General features: G+C 39.1%; 1 protein-coding gene across 1 annotated transcript in view; it reads right to left on the bottom strand.

Moving 5' to 3' along the window:
- sdk1a (sidekick cell adhesion molecule 1a) overlaps positions 1-22,609 on the bottom strand; it is a 269,185-nt gene that overhangs the window by 24,873 nt on the left and 221,703 nt on the right. Inside the window, exons 26-31 of the mRNA XM_066674238.1 lie at positions 21,708-21,948; positions 19,645-19,760; positions 14,998-15,187; positions 9,663-9,761; positions 2,569-2,763; positions 1,519-1,720 (exon numbers count right to left, since the gene is read on the bottom strand). Of these exons, the coding sequence (XP_066530335.1) occupies positions 1,519-1,720; positions 2,569-2,763; positions 9,663-9,761; positions 14,998-15,187; positions 19,645-19,760; positions 21,708-21,948 (1,043 nt within the window). The remainder of the gene's footprint in view (positions 1-1,518; positions 1,721-2,568; positions 2,764-9,662; positions 9,762-14,997; positions 15,188-19,644; positions 19,761-21,707; positions 21,949-22,609) is intronic.

Genomic DNA, 22,609 nt, shown 5'->3' with positions numbered 1-22,609 from the left:
TATTTGACACTAGTCGGACTGTTTAAAAGGCGATAAATAGCAGACGGGTTAGAAAGTCCTAAACAGAGGGAGGGGAGTCATCATAATCAAGATGAGATGGGTCTCTGAATGCATATAAAACACCACTTGACTGGCCATATAATCACAGTAGCCTCTCAAATGTAATTCAAATGCAAGTCAGTCCAGCTGCGTAGACCCATCCCTGCGTTCTAAATGGGGGGCAAACGTCATAAATCTCTATGGAGTGAAAAAGCCTCCTAAGCTTTTAATAACCCTCCCATCATATAACTCTTACTGTATGCAATTAGCTGGGAGAGGCTGAGGGCTCAGACAGAGACAAGAAAGCAAAAGTTACAAACTTAATGGCATGAAATCAGCTACTTCTCTATCTTAGATGGCTCTCTATATAGACAAAGGTGTGTACAAGTGAAGATTTCATCAAAATATCTGCAAGATCATTATGTCTTAAGCTGAGAAAAGAGCAAGGAATAGAGGTGGGCGATATGGCCCTAAAATAATATCACAGTATTTCAGGATATTTTGGTGATAATGATATATTCGGCGATATGACAAAACACTGAAAAGGATGTATTGCAACAAAATCAAATCAATGTAATATTAATATGAATTATATTAAATTATATTAAATTAAATTATATTAAATTTTATATATATATATATATATATATATATATATATATATATATATATATATATATATATATATATATATATATATATATATATATAAATAATATTAAAGGCTTCTTTCATTTGTAATATAACACTATTAAATATTTTATAACAAAACCACCTCTACAAGCCACTCCACATTTTGGAGCAAATTCCTCCACCTCAGAGCCACTTTCCACCGTACTTCACTGAGGCTAAATGACTCATGTAAAGAGCGTATGCTGTGTTATGGGCAACTGCATGACGTCATTACGTAAATAAGTCTGAATATCACTAATATAACGATAGAGGTTTTTTTATCATTTTAAAAATTATGATATTATTGCGAGCGATACAATATGGCACAGCCCTAGTAAGGAGTAAGAAATCTGAGAACAGAGCCTAATGTACTTGTTACAGTAGCTTGAAGTACAAAACCAGCATTTACAAGGCAAGATTTTTTTAAACTGATGTATATTAGATTTGTAAATTATTATAGAATAAAGAATACAAAATGTGAATGTAAGAAAAAATTTGGTTTAAAAGTTTGATAGCACCATTTATCTTTGTTTTAGTCTTGCAGTGCTATGTGTTTTTTTTTCTTTATCTGTTGTTCCATAGACCTGAAGAGTAATAGATCAGCCTTCTAATCTATCTACCATCTTGCCACTTTGGTTGCTGAGTTGCTTGCTCTGGCCATTGATGGTTTGGAGTTTTTGAGATGCATTGATAATCATTGCTCCATGCTTATACATACTGACTGAGGAGAGAGAGAGAGAGAGAGAGAGAGAGAGAGAGAGAGAAAGAGAGAGAGAGAGAGAGAGAGAGAAGAGCATGAGAGCTCACCGGTCCACTGTGCAGGAGGTGCTGTTGTGGCTTATGGTGGAGGAATGAGTCACCCAGGCTCCATCCGGTAGCTGGCGGAGCTGTAGAGTGAAGTAACGGACAGGAGAGGAGCCGTCTCCACCGGGCAGCCAGTCCAGCCTCAGCCTCCGAGACTGCACCTGATCCTGAGGAACACTGAGGTGCAGTGGAGGCTGGGGACGTTCTGAATGACAAAGAGTGACAGATGTCAGGACACCTTCTTGAACCCTTCACCAAAGCTTTAGCAATGGGAGAGTTAGTATTTGTTATGACAATAAAAGAACAGAGAAAAAAGATGTTGTCAGAGAGAGAGAGAGAGAGAGAGAGAGAGAGATATGCAGGAATGCAGAGATGGAATCAGACTGAGAGAGATGAGCAGGAGTGCAGGGGTCAGGCCAGTCTCACTGACTAGTCTTAATCACACTGCATCAGTCAGCACCCGGCCGTGCTCCTGCTGCCATGCCCCGCCTATGGACCACTCCAGAGCACCCTGCTCATTGATTTTAATGCTCTCAATCGATGCACACAGGCATAATTGTTTATTTAAAGGTGGGCTATATCGATTGCTATTAAAGATGCAGATCATGTAAGAGAAAAGCCATTGAGTGGATCCTGCCTCACTGATGGCCTTGTGATGTTTTTTTCTTGTGAAGATCTAATCAATTGGTTTCAGAAAGATCGAAGGATGAAATTACTTTCCATGTTTATTCCCACCTTTCATTCTGAAGCTCTTTGCAAAAGAAGGGGGATGGATTTTCTTCCTTTTTTGGATTACATCATTCCATTAATCATATTAACAACCTCAACAAAACAATCTCTGAAAAGAAATGGCAATTTTTAAAAAATCAGTCTGTTGTCGCAAAGAAAACCAATGGTCTTTGTTTGAAAGGTTATAGGGGAGTATTTCTAGGGGTTATACCATACTATTGCCCTTTCAAAAGAAGAAAATAAAAATCTTTGAAGATTGATGGCCAGTTTGTGCTCTGTGTGTGTGTATGAAAGTGTGTTTGAGAGAGAGAGGTAGAAGATCACCTCTGATCTCAGTAGTGATGACCACAGCTTGTGCGGCAGTGCCCCATCCCTGCTGAGTCCTGGCTGAGATGCGGAAGATGTAGGCGGATTCTGGGACCAAAGCGGAGGCGGCAAACTGTTTGGTGTCTGGACCCACCTCTACAGTGGTGAACTGGTATGGATCTCCAGAATCCAGTCTGTAAGCAACCTGGTATCCTGTAACGACATTGACTAAGGTGAGTTTCTATTCTCCTGACTCACTCAGAATAAACAGCACCATGGACAACAACAAATGACTAAGAAAACAATTCCACAGATGCTCAAAACAACCCAGGTGGAAACTCAAAAAACAAAAGCAAAGGAGGACTCAAAGAACAAAAACAATTTCCTTGCTGGAGAAAACAAACAAACAAAAAACAAGACAAAACAGCACCACCAACCGAAAAAAAAACAAACAAAAACAAAACCCCAAAACAAAACACCAGTGTTTGAGGGCAAAACCTACCTCAGAAACACAACAGTAAGATTTTAGATTATGAATGATTTTCAAAAGGCTTTCAATGTACGTGTAAAATTTGCTAGCACATCTAACAACTTCAAATGGACCTGCCTTAAACAGCTTTTCCTACTTTGTCTGGAGAGGAAATAAAGTCTGATCTGCACACACATTTCACAGACTCTGCATATGATGTGCAGATGAAAATTCTTGATGCTCTTACAGCGCAATCCGGTACTTTAGAAAAAGTATGTTTATTTATGTATACACACTGTACTCAACTGTAGCTTAACCTCTCAAACTACAAGGGATGCTCATTCATTCTGTCATGCCCCTATCTATTTAAAACTGCCATTATAGGAAAACTATGCAAAGTTCATTGTCGAGAAGGAAAAAAAGCATAAATAAATATATTTAACACAAAATTAGATAGGTGGGAAGATTATTAAACAACTATTAATGTTAAAGTGGTAAATTTGATTTATGAACCCTGTTGAGATTTTGTGTAAAATGCAATCAAATCAAAGGTCTGTGATTTGTCAATATTTTGAACTAAATGATGAAAGCACAAAGTATTTCCAATGTTTTGGTGGACCACCTTGGTTATATTTTGTAAATATAAACAAATATGTGATTGAATGTAAGCAACCCACTCAAAAAGGTTGGAACAGAACAATGTTTACCACTGTGCTACATCTACTTTACTTTTAATTACATATTTTGAAATAATTTGGGAACAGAGCATATCAATTGTTGCAACATTTTGAGTGAATTTTTTGCCCATTCCTGCTCGATAATTCACCCGCACAAAGACATTGACTGACATTGTATGAATCACATTTCATGGTGTGTTATTGGAGATCTGGACTTCAGGCAGGCCAGTCAAGCACACACACTCCGCGTCTACAAAGCCACAATGTTATAGCATATGCAGAATGAGGCCTGGTATTGTCATGCTGAAATACTAATGCACTTTACCAGGAAAGACTTGAATTGATTTCCTGAATGTTTTGAAAATATTATTTATGACAGAACATGGAAGACCTTCTTTGGAAGAATTCTTTGCAGCCTTGTGTTAAATGGCCCATTTGAAATCTCTCGCAAAGTACGTTAGTGACCCATGACCCATTTTTACTTACAATGATTGAGCCATTGGTAAACACTCCTTTTATACATATGAAAATTTTCTGCTCATACAGCAACATTTCATTATTCTTGTTTTCAATTAATTTTACAAAAAATCCCAACTTCTATGTAACTGGCTTCGTAACAAATTACATTTGCTGAAGATTTACATTTTATGTGATCAGATTTAAGTGAGTAGTTCCTGTATTTTTATTTGTTTCAGTTTCACAATATGAAACAACTGTATTAAGGATATTTTTCTTCTGTAAGCAAGATTGTAAGCACAACACTAACATGGTAATCACATTTTGATCATATTAAAATATCTTGAATTTTCCTTACAAATGTGTGGTTTTAAAAGTTTTCAAAAGCAAACATAATTTTGAACCTATACTTCAGAGATAATTCTCTTCTTGTTTTGAAGAACTACGAGAAAAAAAAAAATAACAAAAAAAACAAGTCTTTCGCAGACTATACCTACTGAGAGATCTAATAGGGTTTTTAATAATAGGAGAATGTTTCTGAAATTGCTAAATGTGAGGTTTGATCATGGCTTATCTACTAAGAGGTGTGGAAAGGAAGCATGGTGAGCAACACTCTTCCACCTGTGGTGCGTCGGAAAGGGGTGGGGGGGGGTTGAAACCTGCTGTAAGTGAGAGCTCACATTACCAGAAAACACAGATAATCAGAGTGTGTGGGCTGAGCCTGGATGAACTGGAGATGGAACATTAGTCCATCTATCTTGATGCATGTTTGTTCTGTGCGCTGGCCCTTTTGGATGTACAGTAATAAAGTAGACCATCCCACGTTATGGAACACCCAGCACTCTCCACATGGTATTTCATACTAATGTCCACTCCAGTGCTAAAGGGCTGTGAAAAATAACATCCACCCACCATTACTATACACACGCATGTGCGCACACTCACAAATATATCACACATTCTTGCTGGTTTTATGTCAGGCTCTGTTTTTCTCAGAGATATGAGGCGTGCTATGCCTAGGAGAGCTAGAAAACAGCCCAGGCTTTGTTGGCCTGGGTCATTTGGCTTGGCTCTGACCCTTGCCATATTCGCTGGAGCTTTGCAGGGTGGACAGGGTCTGTGCTGCCGAGGCATCGGCCCGTGTGATTGTTCAGGTCTCAACCCTTGGTCCCCAGCAGCTCCATTTTCCACATTCATTGACGAGTGATTACTGGTGCAGCAGTGGCCTGCTACGTTGTGCTGCCTTGGCTAGAGCACAGCAACAAAGGTTACAGTGGTTTCCACTAAATCTCTAATCTCGAGTGCTTTCACAAAAGCCATGCCACAACCTCATCAACTCACAGGAAGGTCAAACCATGCTTACTCCATCACCCATAGTGAAATAGAGGCTGACCAAGAAATGCCACCTCTCTCCCCCAACCCACTCAGTTCTCAAAGAACTTTGGGTATCACTTTACTGGGGAAGAATATCTTCAGAACTACATAGGCTCATCATACCAATAAACAAAAACCTTACCTCACATGTACAAACACTTATTCCAAAAGGTGTTGTCGATAATAAAGTCTGCTTTTCATAATTTTGGTCTTTGAAGTTGATATAAGTCATGTAACACTGATTTACATTTGGCAGTGTTATGTGCTATATTGACTGTCTTTGTAGTGTTGGAAATATAATTTTGATAGATGCAAATGATATTCCTGTTCATTCAATCATTCGTCCATAACCGCTTACCCAGTTCAGGGTCGCAGTGGGTCTGTAGCCTACCTGGAATTCACAGGTCAACACAAACATTCACTCACACCTATGGACACTTTTGAGTTGCCAATCCACCTACAAATGCATGTTTTTGGACTGTGGGAGGAAACCGGAACACCCAGAGGAAACCCACAGAGACACGGGGAGAACACATCAAACTTCTCACAGACAGTCACCAGGAACGAGACGGGACTTGAACCCACAACCTCCAGGTCTCTGGAGCTGTGTGATTGCGACACTACCTGCTGCGCCACTGTGCCGCCAATGTTCCAGTTACAGTGTGTAAATATTTGTGAACATCAGGGCGACACGGTGGCACAGTAGGTTGTGTTGCTGTCACACAGCTCCAGGGTCATGGGGTTGTGGGTTTGAACCCCACTCCGGGTGATTGTCGATGAGGAGTTTGGTGTGTTCTCCCTGTGTCTGTGTGGATTTCCTCTGGGTGCTCCGGTTTCCTCCCACAGTCCAAAAACACTTGTTGGTAGGTAGATTGGCTATTGTCCATAGGTGTGAATGTATCCATGCATGTCGCACTGCGAAGGACTGACGCCCCATTCAGGGTGTGTTCCTGCCTTGCGCACAGTTATTCCAGGTAGGCTCCGGACCCACCACCACCCTGAATTGGATAAAGTGTTACAGCCAATGAATGAAAGAATGTCAACGTCATTTCACAATGTCTGTGAGGATCTGTACTATTCAAGAATGATGTAACAGTGGAAAATACAAACAAATATTTATGCATGTCTAAATCAGCTGTCATAAAGAACTTATATCCTGTAGCCATATGAAAAAAACGCTATAGGAAAGTGTTATTTTGGTTTACTCTATTTGCTGTAGAGAAACAGGAAGAAACAAGATTACAACCAAACTGTAGAACAAGAGGTACAAATAATGGCACAGCCAAACCAATGCTTCCCTGAGAAACTAAGGGGAGGTAATTAAATGGGGTTCACAGTTAAGGCCATGCCTGATTCCAAATCTGTTCAGCTGAGAGGCTGAATGTGATCTTGCTGAAGCCCTAATGTGATCCTGCATGAAAACCGCAGCTGAGCATTCGCAGGCCCTGCAGAGTGAACAGTGCTGGCTGACAGTGAGGCAAGCTGGGGGCAGATTTAAGCAGGATTATTCTAGCTGCGGAGAATTCGAAAGCAAACTCCCAGGCGCTGTCGGCCGACTGTAGAAGCCAGCTTGTGGGTTTCTACCGAGAGGCGGGAAAAAAGAACGTTTTTCGACAGCTTTCAAAAACCGGATTACATTTGAGGCTGGCTATGAATAAAACAAGCTTACAAGGTTTGAAGCTAAATGACTGTGCTGTGCAGTGTTTCTAGTAAAAAAAAAAAAAAAAAACAAACAGACTAACAACTGGGTAACTCACGAGCCAATCACATTTTTACACTGAACCAATGCATGCCAAAAAATTCCTGCTTTTGGGCCTCATCATTTCTAGCAGCATCAGGAGTCTTAAATCATTCTAATTTCTACTCAGAACATTTGTTCCATAAATGTAACTCCAGTTCAGACAGAAATAAAATTGACACAGAAGCCCTTGAACAAAGCTCTCCTTCCCTTTCTGTGTTAGGGCCACGTCATTCCATCTCAGTCAGGTCTGGTATATTTTTTGCCTGGGGTGATTTGCAGCAGTGGTGTGATTTGGCAGCTGTCTATTCTGAGCTTCATTCACTACAAGGTGTTAGCCAGCCTAATCTCATTAAAGCACAGCACATTTTCCTCCTTCCCCTCTCATTTTCCTTTGCCATACAGACATGTAGCTGCTTTAGTCTGATGTGGCTGTGTGACACAGAGCAGAAGAAGTAAACACCTCCGTCCAACTGAAAGCTGACTGGATACCTAAAACCTAGAAGGCCCTCATTCATGTGAGGTTAAGTACAAAGAGCTAAGGCTTATAATCACAGTGCACGGGAGAACGATGTGTAGTAGAACATCAGCTTATTCTCAGATGCAAACATGAGGCTCCCTGACACATTTATCAGATATAATGTACAATCTCTGCAAAGTGGACAGTAGCCAATACTCGGAGCTGAATTACAATATGAGTGTTAAGGAAAAGTACATTAAAAAAATCATATGTGCACATTTTTCTCCTTATCTCAAATGTAGGTGACATTCCAAGACATGTTTAGAAAATCAAGGTTTCTTGCTTTAATAGACTTCAACAAAAGTATGTCACATTGCTAAAACAACAGTCACAGCTATCTTGATTCCTGAATTTTGTCTAAAACTAGTAATGTGTTGTTTGTCAGATACTATTCTGTATTGCAGCATTGCATCCTTCGGTCTTAACAACTTACTATTATTTACAATTTTGTATCTGTTTTGCATGTTTGTTCATTCATTTTCTCTCACTGCTATACCCAGTATATATTAAACCAATACACAGATCAGCCATAAATTTATGACTACTTCCTTTTTTCTCCACTTACTATCTGTTTTCTCAGCTCTAACCACCATAAAGGAACTCTCTGTTGATCCACAGTTACAGCCTGTATGTAGTAAATCTGTTCCTCTCCATACTTTTTTTGCCCCATTTCCCTTTCACTGGTCAGGACCCACCCAGGACCACCACAGAACAGGTCTAGTATGGCTGGTGGATCATTTTCTGCGCTGCAGTGAAACTGACATGGTGGTTGTGGTGAGCTAATGTTTGTTGCGCTGGTATAAGTGGATCAGATACAGCTGTAAACCCCTCAGTGTCACTGCTGGGCTGACAACAGTCCACCAACCAAAAACATCCATCCAACAGCATCCTGTGTCCTCTGATGAAGGACTAGAGGAAGACCAACACAAACTGTCCAGTAAAAGATGAGCTACTGTCCCATTTTACCTTAAAATCACAGCCTCAAAATCCCTATGATGCTTCACTCACTTTTAATAGGGAGAGTAGTGCCTCTGCCATATCTAATCTGGGCTCAGCACAACAGAAAATGCACTTTGTAACTGTTGATGGAAGGCAGGAAACCCCACCCCCCTCCCCCATGATTTCAGGACAGTGTTGTTAAAGTGATTTACATTCTGGAACTGTAGTGGGAGCCCAGAAGCCAAAATACAAAATTTTACCTAGTGTTCCTTTAAAGCATAGCCAATCATGTAGAGGCTGATAAATAATGATATGCAGACACCTTGAGGTATCATTAGCTTATCTGGTTGAAAAATGTTCTCAACAGCAAATCCTCAAATATCTGCCCCTGAGTGTTTGTAGTTTATCTAAAGTTCCTCCATACTTCATGATATATCATTAGAAGGATATTTCCCTCATTTTTAAACCAGGAAATCTTGCTTTAGAGACTACTGGGGCACCAAAGTAGAAAGAGAGTATGGATGTTTACAGCAGATCTAAGGATGGTTACATTTTTAATTTTGGCTGGATCTTTCTTTTAATTATTAATCACAAGGCATACTATCCAGTAATTAATCTAAATTATTTGGTAACTATTCTGAAACAAATATGTAAGAGAGTCATGCGAGTAAGGAAATTAACTGTGGGGTGAAGAGCTCAAGGAGTTTACAACCTGATGCTGTTTCAGGCAAGTATTTGATGAATTACGCATGCAACTTGCCTAATGTTATTTGGCAGTGTATATGCTTCCATCATTTGTTAATTATATCACACACAAAGCTCTAGTGCAAAAATGCTACTTTTGACAAAAGTCAAAAGTCAGTTGTCTTGTGATCAAATGCATTTGGAGCAATTTAATGTAAACTATTACGTTAATACCCACATATAATAGTCTCTTACCCATGATTATGCCATTTGGTTCCACTGGGGGCTGCCAGACCACTCTGACCTCAGTAAGACGGACCTCTGGGAACACCAGCCTTATTGGAGGCCCTGGAACTGTAGGCAAAATGCAGAGAAGAGATTAGATGTCAGAACCATATGACTGTAACAATCATACTAATTAGGATAAGAAATTCAGTGGCCTTTGATCACTGGACAGAAAAGAGCAGAGGGACTTAGGTAAACAAGTTGAAACAACATTGCACCGGACAGTTATCTGTGACCGGAAACTATAATGGGCAAAACTCCAATCAGTAAAATCCAACACTCAACCAGCCCTTTTTAATCCTGCTTAAAAGAGGTAAACAAAACAATTAACATAAAAACACACATTAAAAGGGTCTGGAAGTGACAAAACAACACAAAAGCGCCTGCTGTGACAGCTTTTGAATAACTGCATTCAAATAAATCCTCCTCCAACTTCTATGAGAAGATAAATGAGTCTTCCAGTCTTTGTCTCTTTGAAAGCTTATTATCACCATGTGTGTTTGTATGCAGATAAGAGTTACAGTACGCATGCCTGAGTAAGTCAGACAAACTGGGAAGGTTCAGTGAGATCAGTAAAGTGGTGGCTTCTGTAATGCTAAAAAAACCTGAATAAACAGGAAATAACAAAACCGACAGAGAGATGGATGTGGCATCGTTTCCAAACTCTGCTTGATATTCCAAGGCTAATGCTTCAGCCACTCTGGCAGAATACAGAACCTGAACAATTGTATGCGGGTTTTGAGAGGTGAAGTGCTAGAGGGGATAACAACTAGTGTGCCCATGTTTTAGGGGTGTGTCCTATTTTATTTTTATCTCTCAGATCCATAAAAAAATTTTGGCTTTAAATACTAAGGACAGATTTATTACATTTTTACATGATCAAACTCTTTATAAAATAGGCTGCTTATGTAAATATAGGTTGATGTTTTGTGTCTTATTAAAAAAACAACTTAGCTTAAACACTGTTAATATACTCCTAAACAGACCTCTAATGCTGTGCATGTCCATATCTGACAAAAATTATTATCTAAGCCGGTTTTGCCCATGGAAACAATTAAACCAGCCCTGTGGTGAAAGTACATTTCCTCAATTTATGAACTTAAGTATGCATTATGAATCACTCAATTGTGAAATATGAGATTGTTAAAGAGCTGAAATAGGAATAATGCTACAAGCAAGCTAACACTCCTGTGCACTGAAATGACATCCAATTAAATTTAGTCTGATATTACACTTATTATATAACAGGCCAATCAAAGTGCAAGTTACTACTGCCAAAGCAATATAACTGGCATATTGGAAAAGCCTCCTTGGTTTTTCCGTGGGATTGTGGCTTGTGGCGTCAGTTCGGCAAACAGCAGTGTATTGCCAGATTTGTATTTACAAACTTCAAACTTTTGGAAATTCAGGACATTTTGTACAGTGATATGAAAACAAAAAAAAAAGTCACTGTAAATCCTCTTCAAACACAGTATTCTATTTTTTTTTTAGAATAGTACAGCTCTTAAAAGAACATAAGCTGCCAGTTCAACTAAACAGGGACTATGCTACCAGGCTGTTGATTCAGGGATATTTTTCCTTCCCCTTTGGGCCCATTTGTCCTCTAAACACAGACTCTTCTGGTTCTTAAGAGCTCTGAGACAGACCTATACATCCACGAGCAGGACAGAAATAGGCTAACATGGAGACAGTCCAATAAAATGGTGAAACACCCACACACAAATGCACAGCTGCTTATAGCTCACTTGGAAAATATGGAACGCTGCAGCCACTCTCTGCAGGTCCCATTCTCCAGTGCAAACCCAACAGTATATCAAATCCAATCAAAATCAGGGGCAGCTTCTGGACTATTTGCTTATTTTTTCACCAAGCTGAAATGGTTGGTTAAACAGACTCTGTACTTCATTTCCTGGCAGTTATGGCACTTATAAATCTATCACATAGGACATGGATTTGATTTGTATTCCTCTCCCACAGTTGTGGTGTGAAGGGCTACTGAGACATGTGTCCACCCATGATATAATGAGAACTTGAAATGGTAAAGTGGCGCTTTTCCCAAGACGCCTCTTTTTCTCGTCACTGTGTATTACATGCATTCATCATTCTGCTATCAGCTTCAGTGGGCACCAGTATGAGGGGGGTTTTGAGAGATTAGACACACAAGTGGGGCTTTTGTTGCTTATTATGCAGAAAATCACAGAAAGTAAATTTCCCTTTAATTAATCTGTAATTAGAAAATCGGCTATGTAATTATTTCATTAAGGACACCACTAATAAAATCACTTTCTGGCCCATCTTTAGATGCTGTGAACTCGTTAATGACCTCCTCCTAATCTGATCAACAGATTGAGAAAGAATGAGTGTCCTGTGCTCTGTCAAGTTTTGCTGAGGCAGCCTGAAGAAACTCAATAACAGGATGTTAAAGATAGCTAGCCAGATCCAGGGAAGTTGTTCAGCTTCATACAAAGAATGCAGTACTTCTCCTTGCAGTGATAAAGGCCAGACATGTAGCATCTCTAACTCCTCCATATGCAATCCAGTGTGTGCCTGGGACTGTGTTTCACATGGTATGGGAGTCTTAATGAGGCCTGTTCTGGAAAGGAATTTAAAAGGCAAACAGAGATAATTGATGCCAAGGTCGAGCGAGCACGAACGGTGGAGCCTTGCTTCTTGAGCCCCGCCGTCTCCATCATAAAAGACATGCGGCCATCCTGAGGGGGCACCATTTGCAGTGGTGCTTAAAAGAGACCTGTTATCTCTTATTCAGAGAGCTGCACTGTTCCACATGGCCGCCAGCATACCGACTCCATTAACGTCACTCGGTGGCCAACCGGATTAAAAGCAAACCTGGCGTATATATCACAGCTCCTGCTTGTCTAAAAGACTCTTGTAAGCAGAAAAATGGTACTCCTTAGATCTCTCCTGGGTCAGGAGAAACCTAGAAAAGGTTCCAGCATTTGGCCTTAAGTGCAGGATCAGTTTCAAGGGATATAATATTATATGTTTAATGTAGTCTAAAATAATGTATGTAGACAGTATATCAATCGTGACTGATTTTACAGCAATGTACATAATTGTGTTTGTTGTCACTGTTCAATAACATCTGATGTAGTTTAAATTACAATGTGCCTTTCTTGTAACCCAAGGACATTGAGTGACAGTATCAATATACACTACTGTGAAAATGTTAGGGACCACTTCGCATTTATATAATTTCTTATCAAAAGGGCCATTAAGTATAAGTTTTTTTTTCAGCATCAGGAGAAACAGAGCATGATATATATTTAACAGAATATTATACAGAAGCTTCAACAACTAAATTCAGTATCAGTTTCAATTTTTATTGTATCCATATTACAACTTTATTTAATGGAGACTGGCCTTTGGTTTTCAAATTCTTGCAAAGGACATTGTTAATACAACAACAGAGCTCAGTTTTAGATGCTTGTCCCAATCAACATTCCACCTGTTTTTTTTTGGAGCCAATACTCCTTTATAGTGAGATATCGACACCATCCATCCATTATCTGTAACCGCTTTTCCAATTTAGGGTCGCGGGGGGTCCAGAGCCTACCTGGAATCATCGGGCGCAAGGCGGGAATACACCCTGGAGGGGATGCCAGTCCTTCACAGGGCAACACATTCACTCACACCTACGGACACTTTCGAATCGCCAATCCACCTGCAACGTGTGTTTTTGGACTGTGGGAGGAAACCGGAGCACCCGGAGGAAACCCACGCGGACACGGGGAGAACACACCAACTCCTCACAGACAGTCACCCGGAGCGGGAATCGAACCCACAACCTCCAGGCCCCTGGAGCTGTGTGACTGCGACACTACCTGCTGCGCCACCATGCCGCCCTAGATACAGTATTACATATCTTAAATACATTAGTTTCTTCTCTCATAACATTAAAGCTGGAAACAACAAGCTTTACATGATCATAGGTCCTATGCCTGAATATTTCTTTTTTTCACTTTTCTAAATTTTGTCTAAAATTTGTTTCTGATATACTCAACGTGAAACGTTTGCAGCTGCCTCAGCACACTTACAGTAAAGGGGCACTAGGAAATGCTAAATTTCAGATTTCCAAGTCTGGTAGTTAAGTCCTCGATTTGAAATTAAATTTAATTTAATGAATTAGTGGACTTCAACGAGAGATATATTACATAAACTGTTCATAAACAGTAACTGCATAATGATATAATTAGTCTGAAAAAATTCTCAGCACATCTGATATATTCTTGATGAAGCAGGACAACCTTGGGAATGATTTTCTTCATGCCATTTCTGAAGAAATACATCCCCTCTGTACCATTCCTAGTCCCCGGGGCATACGTAAGCCGACATACACTGTGTATTACTTTTCTGCAGTGATCTGTTTGTGAAATCCTGTCAGGGTGAATGACCATTATTTCTAATAGATGGCAAAACAGTAGACCTCCCTTGGAAGCTTTCACTGCTCAGATTTATGCTGGAGCTTCAGTGTTTGCTTCATATTGCAGTCCATAACATAAACATTCAGTAGCTACCCCTACTAAAATCGACAGCAGTTGTTGCATCATTGATTTTTTATTTAATAGATTGGTTTCTATGACGGCATAACCAAATTTGGTCCTAAAAGGCCATTTCAGAGGGCTATTCTGAGTCTCAGAGAATGGCGTGAAGCTGTGAATAACAGCATATAAATCCTGAAAATGCAAAACGTCATGTCCTGGAAGAAAGAAACGACTTGCTGTTGCAGTGTGTGCCCATGCTACATGTAAAAAACATGAATGCATATAGTGGGCCTTAGAACTGTAAGAAGCAAGGCTTTTCAGAATTTTTTTTTAGTGTTTTTTTTAGTATCCCTCTCCATTACAGTTATGGCTTCACCAATCTGTCCACTTCTTCTACTCTTGGATGAGACAGCCATTACTTATTACATCTCATAAAACATAAAAAAGAGTGCTCGGTCCAATCTTAGTCGATGAGTCATAATGTTCAGGTCTTGCTCCAGTAATGAAAAACACATCAAAGCTGCTTTTAACGTATACAATGAACACTGGAGCCCAGGTTTTAGAACAAGGATATTCCTAAGTCAGGTGTGTCCAAATGTAGTCCTCAAAGACTGGAGAACATATACAGTTTTCCTCATTACTGATTATTTGTTGAACTGTGGAAAAAACTAAAATAAAACCTAAACATTATATCCTGACCAAATATAAAGGAAAAGCTCTTTTCCTGTAACTTAGTGTTTAAAATAAAAGACTATATTAAAAATCTTTCTTCATAACCTATTATTAAAAGAAACAAAGCACACCGTCATCCTTGGTCCTCTCCAGTACAGGTGGGCTGCTGAGCTGGCCATCTCCGATGCGTGTGTAAGCGAGCACCTGGATCTCGTATTGCACATATTTGCGCAGGTTTCTCAGCAGCACTGACTGCGTCAGGTTTCCCTTCACCACTTGCACCTGCGGCTCTGTTCCAGAATCCTTCTCTCTGTACAGCACCTGTCACAACACAGAAGACACTCACTTTTTGCATCAAAGATACCCTGCTCTAGGAGTATCCCTGTTCATAATGAAGCAAAAGCTCTGAGGGCTGCAGTATCTCCTGTCTGCAATTTGCTTTTAGTTGGTAAAGACACATGAATGTGTATCTGAATGTAGATCGAACTGTGTGACATTAATTATATTAACAACTTGTGTTTTTCTGTTCTTTGATGTGCTTTTGTGACGAAATCTTTAACTGGCAAATACATCTGGTTGATACAGGAATATACATCCTACATTAGAACATCCTTCCTGCTGCCCTTCCATAAGATAATGAGCATTTTCAGCATATTATGCGATGGTACTTCTTACATATTATCACTAGATGGGCTACCTCTTGCCACTAATGTCTTTTTTGCCACTAATCTGTTTCAGTGCCACTGACTGTCCATAAAATAACATATTGATTTAAGCTGTTTTCAAGATGCCTCACAATTTACATTCCCATGCAAGTGTCTTTGCTATGTGTTGAGTTGAAAAAAAAATTCAAAGCGATAAAATAACCTTTAACCTACTTTACAAGTTTTCAGTGACCAATTAAGATTAAAGTGAAAGCACAGTTTAAACTAAAACAGAGGACGGTAGTGGCTGCAGTCACCAAATAGAGTAAACTGTCTGATTTTATCCAAATGACCAATGTACTCAAATGTTAAACAGCGTATTGAAAATTACAACACTGCTGATGTTTTGCAACAGGGAAAATGGACCAGTGCTCAAAAAAATACAATGTGAACCTCCAAGCAATATGGCTTTTGCCCTCTTGTTTTGTAGTCATATGTAACATAAAGTGATCCCCTAATTACAGTGGCTGAAAAAGCCCAAATGCATTGCTAATTAAAATGAGTTGCAAAAGCACAAAACATATTCATCAAAACACCTTCATGCAACAAAATGCAAGTTCAGAAACGATGCAAATCCAGTCACAACACAATGGAGGTTTTCTGGAGAACTATGAAATCCGCTGCACCACTAAAGATAATGATGTGTGTACACAGAACAACAAATCCCTGACAGAATTCTCGTGCACACACATCACAAAACAGCACAGCACAACAGATTCCTGTTGTTTCTGTTTTAAAAAAAAGTATTTTCTTCACAGTAACACCGGAACAGCTCCTAAAGCATTTGTATTGCATTAATAAACTGTTGGTTGGTTGGTGCCACACACAGGATATGTTTTTAATGAATTATATCTCAAACATAAAAAGTAACTTAATGTGTATCAGACTTTACACTGCGGTACATATTGAGAGAGGTGTTTACAATTTTGGCAGATGTCAATAAAGCATTGCCAAACTTCTGCTCCCCCTATAAAATCCTCCCTGGAGAACCCACAATGAAATGCATTGAAAGATAACATCTACACACCAAGACATGTCACCAAAATAAATTTGATGTGTATCAGGTTTTATACTCCAAGGTTTTGGCAGGTGTCATAATAGCATTGCCAAAATATAAAATTATACTCCCCTTTTATCTCTGGAGTGTATGGTCTGATACACATCAAATTGACTTTGGTGACATGTCTTGGTGTGTAGATGTTTCTCCAGGGAGGATTTTAAAGGAGCAGTAGAAATTTGGCAATGCTATTTTCACACCTGCTGAAATTGCAAACATATTTCCCACCATACAAAGTCTGATACACATCAGATATCCTTTTAATTTAGAGATATTTTTGATGTTCTGCACCATCAATTAAACCAAACAGTATTCGGTTTATTAAATGCAGTACAATTAATGCTTACACTCTGTTACAGTGTTAGATGTGAAGAGAAAATTTATTCTAACACTTGCTTTTAATAGAAAAAATATAGCCAGATTGTGGTGGAGCTTTGTCATATATCTTTAGGGATGCAGCACCTTTCAGGGTTCTCCAATCTTCTGTTAAGTTGTGACTGGATTTACAGCATGCTTAACTTCATTGCATTTCTGAACTTGCATTTGTTTTCTGAGTTTGCATTTGTTTATTGAACTTGCATCACGATTCTGAGCTTGCATCGTGTTTCTGAACTTGTATTTGTTTTCTGAACTTGTGTTTGTTCTTTGAACTTGCATCGCATTTGTTAAATGGAGCCCAGGTGTTGTCGTTTTGATGGATGAGTTTTGTGCTTTTGCAGCTCGTTTGGGCTGTCTCGGCCACCGTGTCCACTGACCTACTACCAGTGTAGCTTATATGTATTCTGTTGAAATTTAGAAACACAGAATACGGTTGTATTATTTTATGTTATTTCTCAGGCACCAGAGCTGCATTCCTCTGATCTTAAAATACTGTTAATTTCAAAATGAAGATCCCTTTCAGAAATATTTATACATGCCCTACTCAAAATGCTTTCCCACAGTTAATCCCTAGAATAACATATTTAAATTTTTCCTACTTTACTAATTCTTTAATACAGAGGACAAAAATACGGTTCTGTTATTTCTAACCATGTATTTAAGGAATTCAGAATGCCGTGAGCACATTTATTATAATACACAAAGTGCTTTTCAGAATACCACTTTGACTAGATTAACATATAACAAACTTTGTCCTCATCAGTGTATATGCAATCTCAGAATCTCCAGTGCATCTAAAGCCCTTATAACTCTTATCATTAACATGCATCTTGAGTGATTTAATCATGAGTTAGAGCATGGAAACCACTAAACAGTGTATATAGCATATTCTAGGATTCTAGGAGTTCGGGAGTAGTGATGCAGTAGACAACTTGATATGTAAAATTTCAATGTTTTGATTTGAACTGTGATTTAGATGTAATGTAGGGGGGTAGAATTTTACTGCTCTGCAATATGGCATGGGTTCTCTTATTTCAGCTGGACGGGTTTCCAATAAATCCTGCTGCCTTACTTAATTACTGTTGACTTTAGACCAGAGGAGCTGCTCTGAACATATGGGTTCACAGCTTCTCATTCTGACACAAATATTTGCTCCTCCATAAGAGCTAGACTTTCAATTAAATCATTTACCAACCAGTCTATTACCAAGAGTGGAAAAAAATAGACAATGCCACATCATACATCAATATTTCATATGTAAGTCTAGAAAGCTAGTAAATAATATTAAAATCAAACTCTATCTGGATACACAGTTGGAAAAAATACATTTCTTTAGATGGTAATTCCCATCTAATGGGATGCATGTGTTAAAAAATAATGTTTCCATCAACTACTCTGAGGTCAGTGGGGTCTAGGTGATCAGAAACGGATAACATTTTAATGTACGCAGGTGTTTTAATGCTCATATTATGACAGGACAGGCAGGTGTTAAATTAATTGCCTGCTAATTGCAACTTTATTAAACAACAAATTAAATTAGATAGTTTTTCTAGACATTTTCTAGACTCAAGCATTCTCCACAGCATTTTATTTGAACTGAATTGTATTACATATCAGGCTTTGACTAGCAAAGCACACGTTGAATGTGCTTGTATTACTCATGTTAATAAACTATGAGCAAAAAGTGATGTTCACTTTATTGCCAAAGGTTTGTGCTCATTTAGCATTTCTTGTAAAATCAAGGGTATACATTTTCTGTTTTGCTGCAGTAATAGTTCTATTAATCTGTTAAGGCTTATGATAAGATATCTGGAACATGTTTGTAAAGATTTGATGACATTTAATCACAAAAGCATTACTGAAATCAAGTATCATTATTGATGATACGTTCTGGACCACAACTCCTCTAAAAAGTATCAAATGGAGCTTCATTACCCTAAAGAATACAGAGCTACTGTTCCACTATGCATCTATACCAGTTAGATATGCCCAACTGAGTATCCATGTGTTGAATCGGTACACCATAATTATCTCATCTAACATCACATCTTAAAATTAAAGTCAGAATTAAAATTAGAATGGTTTCTTTTAGACATATATACATCCAAAAAAAAATAATTCTTACAGTAATGACTGGCATGGTAATATTATAATAAGACCATAACAAGCACACTATGCCCCCTATACTGAAACCTTCCTGAAAATTTATACTCTGCGATAGTTGTTGTATCCACTGGCTGTTGTGCTTTTGTTTTACTCCATTTTAGAATCAATAAAATATGAGAGCATTTTTCAACGCAGCTAGCAAAATTAGATACCTCCGTCAGCTTGAATAGAAATATATATTTTAACAGCAAGCTGCAGGGGTTACAAACAATAAGAACATGCTGAACTGCTGTGAATAAGAGCACAATGCTTGTTCCTTTTTGTAGCGAAGGCATCTGGTCTTGCATGACATTTCATCATATGGAGTATGGTCCAAGGGCCTACGAGGGGCTTGATCATGCATGAAAGCAAAGCCTTTACCCTGTTAAGAAACATTTATTCAGTGGAGTGAGGACTTATATTTTCCATCCTTTTTTCCATTGTGGTTTGAGTAGTTTTCCCAGTAAATGCATTGACCACAGCACTTCTCTTACCTTGTATCCCAGAATGTTGCCGTTCTGCTCAGGTTCTGGCACAGGTCCCCAGGTCACCAGGATACGAGTGGAGCTCATGGCCTCGGCTGTCATGTTCTCTGGAGCTCCTGAGGGCACTACACAAAGGCAATGACAAAACAGATGGCCATCAGACCTTCATCTACACTTCTGTGAAAAAAATACCAGTTTTGTTATCACAAATATGTCATAGACATAAACGTCTCAGTAAAATGGGCACGCACAGTCCAACATAAACTGTACTAAAAAGTCTATTTATAAATGTACCACAAAATATGGCATAATAGTTTTTTATTTTCTAGTTGTAAATAACATATGCAATTATAACTTAACTGTTTTTAAAATTCTAAATACCAAATAAACCATGCATATGTGTAGAGGATTTATAATTTTATAACTTAGGAAATGGAAAAGTCATTCACTTAAACCATGGGTTCTAAACTTTTGAATATAACTGCATATGTAGATAAAAGCCAGAAATGTGTTTATTAATAATGATTGAAAAGATTTCACTAAACGCTTGCACATATGCAATAATGTATGACTGATTTCTAATTTGTTTTGCTCCTGGTGATTATCCTGTAGAGTTTTCCTGGAGCTGTAATCATATCCATTTAATTCCAACATTTAGAAGCTATTTAAATCTTGATTAACTGAATCAGGTTTATTAACTTAGCAGTTTTACAGCTATCATTAAACAAATTGAACACTTTTTCATATAACATTTCTGTATGACCACAGCACTTAAAATGAATTGAAATCAATGGTGTCTTGGCTAGAGAGGCCTGATATTTGACAAAATATTGGGCTTTGGAGTTAAATATAATTCTGGGTTGGCTCCAGACCCATCAAGACGCTGTACAGACAACGAATTAATGAATAAATGAAAGGTGTCACATATTATGTGTGGTTTGGATCAGGTTTGGGTTTGGCCTTCTGTTAGGAGTTTGTTTCCTTAAGCAGATTTTTTTTGTGCCCATGTAAAATGTGCTCTGTCTCACACATTTTCTTTCTTGTGCTCATGTCTCCTTGTTTATCTGATAATGAGAATGTACCCTTGAATGAAGCCATTTATAATTAGAGGGATATGTTGGGTTAGTGTAATAGTTAGTGGGTCTTTCCTTTTACTGGTTAGCACTGTATTTTCTGTTAAGTATTTCTGCAAGTAACAAAAGTAACATGAGAGATTTTAGCTCAGGGAAAAAAAAGATCATTGTAGGGTGGGTGCTGATCATATAATTGTAGCAAACATTGTGAAACTTTTTGAAAACACAGCTAACTATGATACTTTTCGTCTGGAGTTTACATCTTAACACAGCTCCAGATGTTTATGCTGGATTTGATACATCCCTGCTGTCAGCGGGGGAGAGATGGGAGGGGTAACAAGGGGCTAAAGTAAACAGCATTAGCATTAGTGTGTTTTGAGCAGACACACTTGGGTACAAGACGGTTGTGTGAGCAAACACCTCTGAAACACAGACAAACACATATTGGTGGCCAGGCTTCATCGGGCAGCAAGCCCTGCATGCCCCAGGTCCCGCTACACTATTAACTCTTAGCACCCCATTAGAGATCAGTTTCTCCAATCACACCTCATTTTCTGATTACAGTTGGCTAGGCATGGCCCTACGAACAGCTTTATTAAAAGCCTGATTCTCGATGGCTCTGCTCAGCTGGGAGGCCACAGGATTCACTTGTGGGTGTCTTGCAGGGAGGAGGATAAAAGATAAGAACCAAAACCCGCAGGCCGTGAGGCAAGGCAATCAGCGCTTAGCTTATCTGCACCAGAGGCATGTAGTCAGAACCGGGGTGAGAATTAACTGAGAAAGGCTGTGAACAAGGAGGAGGCCACTGTGGTGATCGCATAAATAGAACAAAACTGAATCAGAAGACAACCTGTTCACATTGCCCAAATATAATTAATGAGTGAAGTGATGTACCAGGAAACAGGGATTTATTTCAAAAGACATCTGCAGGAGATGCAGTGGCATGAACAATGCTGTTTTGTTTGTTAATGTGGCATCTGTGTGTGTGTGTGTCCTCACCCGACTCACGTGTGCGGCCCCTCACAGGCTCGCTCCAGGGCCCGGGGCCAATGGAGTTGAAAGCCTGGATCTGCAGCAGGTACTCAGTCCACTCCTCTAGCCCCTCAAGCGTGATCTCTCGCTCCAGTCTGTCACTCACCTCACGCACGTTCCCCTCACCCTGCTGCTGGTCCGCAGGCCACAGCCGCACTCTATACCCCACACTCTCAGGATTACCATTATACTCTGTCTCTGGCAGAGGCTGATAGAAAGACAGAGAAAGAGAGAGTAACAGAGGGGTGGACAGAGAAAAGGAGGCAATTAAGAAGAATCAGGGAAAGAAAACAATAGAGAGAGAGAGTTGTTGAAATAAAACAAGGGAATTAAAAGAAAGAAAAGAAACAAAAGAAAGAGGGAGAGGGAAAAAAACAACAGTAAATTAAGGGAAACACGGAAAGAAAACAAAGAAAAAATAGTGATGAGAAAGAAAGTGAAAAATGGAAGGAGAAAGAAAAAACAGTGAGACTAATACTGGCACAATAATAATCTGGCTGGCCTTGCTGAATACAACGATGGGCAGGCAATTAAACGGACATGCCCCAGTAAAAGAATAACTAATGCTTGATTATGCTTCAACTTGTTTATGTGTCTTCAAAATCGACCTAACACTTTTGGGCGCCCTCCGTAAACAAAAAGAGAAATGGCAATGTCATAGACTGGCTGGAGCATCAGCACTTGTTCACTTTTAATCTGAACAGTAAAGACCTTCAATCTGAGCAGCTCAATTTGGGCCCAGGCTTCCACATATCAGCATTCCTAATTTCATAAGGAAATCAATAGATGTCTAGAAGCAGCCTGCATTCAGTAGAGCACATTTAATACAGCTTAATGGCCCTCTCAACAAGAGCCGTGCGAAAGAAGCA

Source organism: Hoplias malabaricus, chromosome 6, assembly GCF_029633855.1.
Source record: "Hoplias malabaricus isolate fHopMal1 chromosome 6, fHopMal1.hap1, whole genome shotgun sequence".
NCBI lineage: Eukaryota > Metazoa > Chordata > Actinopteri > Characiformes > Erythrinidae > Hoplias > Hoplias malabaricus.
The sequence above is the reverse complement of the archived record's forward strand: the minus strand, read 5'-3'. Positions and strand labels throughout refer to the sequence as shown.